General features: G+C 43.5%; 1 protein-coding gene across 1 annotated transcript in view; it reads right to left on the minus strand.

Moving 5' to 3' along the window:
* Positions 1-2980, minus strand: part of LOC108799762 (parathyroid hormone/parathyroid hormone-related peptide receptor-like) — a 34796-nt gene extending 31816 nt beyond the window's left edge. Inside the window, exons 1-2 of the mRNA XM_018571672.1 lie at positions 2902-2980; positions 585-645 (exon numbers count right to left, since the gene is read on the minus strand). Coding sequence (XP_018427174.1) covers positions 585-645; positions 2902-2980 — 140 coding nt within the window. The remainder of the gene's footprint in view (positions 1-584; positions 646-2901) is intronic.
* Positions 2981-3181: the final 201 nt, after the last annotated feature.

Below are 3181 nucleotides of genomic sequence, written 5' to 3' on the forward strand. Positions count from 1 at the left end.
TGCCCGGCTTCCTGATTGGCCGGCTCCATGCTCCCTTGTCAAAAGTGACGAGGGAACATGGAGCCGGCTTCCCGGCCAATCAGGAAGCCGGGCAGGGTGTAATGACTCACTGACCGGCTTCCTGATACCGGAAGCTCAAGTATCAGGCTAGGCATCGGAGCATTTGGCCGAGTACGAGTACTGGGCCAAATACTCGGCATCGGCACCAATACCGATATTAGTATCGGTATCGGTGCATCCATAATTTTTTATATTTCATTGATTTTGCCGGAGGATATTTATTATGAATGTGACAAATATTACTAATTTGCATGTTTACACTATAAAAACCTAACTTGCATTTGTCATTAAATAAAAAGAATAACATTCATTGTGTCCAATGTGCGTGTTTAATACGATATTATATTATTGTAGCTCCAGCTCAATGATCGCTTTCTTTTCCAGGAAAAAAAAAAATCCAGAATTTCCATCTCTCCGGCTCTTTTCCATCCCAAATATTTAATGTTTCTCTTTCTCAGAACATGGCTACCTCTGCTATGTCGGGTGACAGGTTCTCTTTATCTAAGGGATAACGTTGTACTCACTCTGTATCTGCAAATGTGGCTCTTTCCCGGGCCCAGATTGTAACAAATACAGCAGGCACACCTGAAAGTTAACACACAGACACAAGTGAGAATATTATTACTATCCCTTCTAATAATCGCAGCCACAATTTATGCCAACAAAAAGGGGTGGAGCCTAACAGGGGGGAGGGGGGGCTCAGGTAAATGTCAAACAGCTAAAAACAATATACAGTATATATTTTTATATCCTCCAACTAAAAACAAAGGTAAAGATGTAGCATATATATATGAATATAGTAGTATAGGCACGTTAGATACCTACTTGATTGTTACTCTCGTATATATCTGGGTAGACATTTATTATGAATGGAGTGGCATCATATCAGGATTTATGGAATATGAATAAACTTTGATTCTTCAAAATCTGATTTTTCCAAAGAAGGGTGGACAGTCCCTCCAAATGAGGGATGGTCGGGAGCTATGCTTTAATGAGGTAATATCTTACATAGTATTTGAAGTTGAATAAAGACATAAGTCCATCAAGTCCAACCTGTTGTGCGTGTGTGTGTGTATAGGTCCATGAGTGTTCTCATTCTTAGGAGTACCTGTACCCCTTGTACATTTCGGTCTCTCAGGAAGTCGTCCAAAAGCTTCTTGAATGATTCCAGATTAATTGCGGAAATTACTGCTTGAGGCAACGAGTTCCAGACCCTAACCGCGCGAACTGAGAAGAACCCCCTCCGCCCCTTGTGTTTGAATTTTTTTTCTACCAGTTTCAGGTGGTGGCCTCTAGTCCTTGTTACGGAATTAATCTTAAAGAGTTTGTTGCTAATGTTGCTATGACTATAGAACATTTTGTACATGAGAATCATGTCCCCCCTTAATCTCCTTACTTCCAATGTAAACATGTTTAAATTTAGTAGCCGTGTCTCGTAGCTCTGGTCCTCCATCCCCTTGATGAGTTTGGTCGCCCTGTCTGTATGTAAAGTAATTTGATGCATACATGTGGTTTTATATCCTTTTCAGCTACTGAGAAATATGTGTAAATACATATGTATATGAGTATAATATATTTAGATACATGATAGGTGCAGTTGGAGCATTGTTACATAGTATTACACAGTATTTGAGGTTAAATAAAGACGCAGGTCCATCGAGTTCACCCTTTGTGTGTCTGTGTGCGATTGTGCATGTGTGAGTGTGTGTACACGAGTCCCGGTGTGGTCTAGTTTTTAAGAGTACCTCTACCCCTGTGCGTTATGATACACCGATACACGATAGGGATGCACTGATACCACTTTTTTAAGACCGAGTACCGATACTTTTGATCAAGTACTCGCAGATACCAATGACCGATACTTTTTCTTAAAGGGACAGGTCACATTTTTTTCTAAAGCAATACAAACTAATGCTTTGAGGTCACTTTCTTAATATTATGATTCATGAGATGACGAGGGAGCCTGACGCCGGCTTCCCGGCCAATCAGAACGCCGGGCGCTGCGTCATTACACGCTACCCGGCTTCCTGATTGGCCGGGAAGTTGGGTCCATGCTCTCTCATCACAAGTGACGAGAGAGCATGGAGCCGTTTCCCGGCCAATCAGGAAACCGGATGTAATGACGCGCTGCCCGGCTTCCTGATACAGGAAGTACTTGTGCTAGGTATCGGAGCATTTGGGCGAGTACGAGTACTCACCCAAATACTCGGTATCGGCACCGATACCGATACTAGTATTGGTATCGGTGCATCCCTACACGATAGGTGCAGTTGGAGCATGATACACCGACAAAGCACAACACCGTGATCAAAGGAGATCAGTACAAGGAACTGAATGCTAGGAGTGAAAGCGCGGGACTAACAAGGAGCCCCGGACGTGTGCTGGCTTCACAGAACAATACAACGTGAGGTGGAGGCTGCAGACCAATCTACAAAGTAAGCCAGCGCAGAGAATTGCAGGGGTCACCAAACATGAAAGAACAGGAGGCAGATATCGGTGAGGATTCACTTACTTTTGGCCAAACAATAGAAGAAGCAAAATTATCTTGCTGGACTATTGCAAGCAAAGAAACTGAAGAAAGAATGGAATGGAACACGGGGAATACACATTCACAACACTTGGTTCTTGCTTGCTTTTACTTGGAAGTTGTTAAAGTGATGACAGGGTCTCTTTAAGCTGTCATTTCTTAGTGAATACTCCTCCTGATAGGAGCAGGGAGTTTGAGATTCAGTGATCTTCTTTTGGCATTTGGCGGGATGTCAGTGAATCTCATTGTACAGGTTACAATGACTAAATCAGTTTTTAGTGCATCGGCACAGCGAGGTCACGCACCAACCTCACCGGCAGGCGTAGGAGTCTCATGGATGCGGCCCCCGGGGTCTGTTATTTTGATGCACAAATTGGTGTAAAAGTTTCCCATCAATACAAAGCTGATTATTAAACTCACTTCAGTGATACATAAGAGCAGCTCAGCAGACTGACAGCAGAACGGTGGCAAAGCCAGAGAGACTCAGACAGAATGAACAGAGAATCAGCTATAGGCCGGTGTATATATATCAGGGATGCGCGGTCAGGGGAGGCAGGTGGGGGCGGAGCCTCACCTAGAATTATGGAGGAAAAA

This window comes from Nanorana parkeri, unplaced genomic scaffold (assembly GCF_000935625.1).
Source record: "Nanorana parkeri isolate BGI_ZX_2015 unplaced genomic scaffold, ASM93562v1 scaffold1807, whole genome shotgun sequence".
Lineage (NCBI taxonomy): Eukaryota > Metazoa > Chordata > Amphibia > Anura > Dicroglossidae > Nanorana > Nanorana parkeri.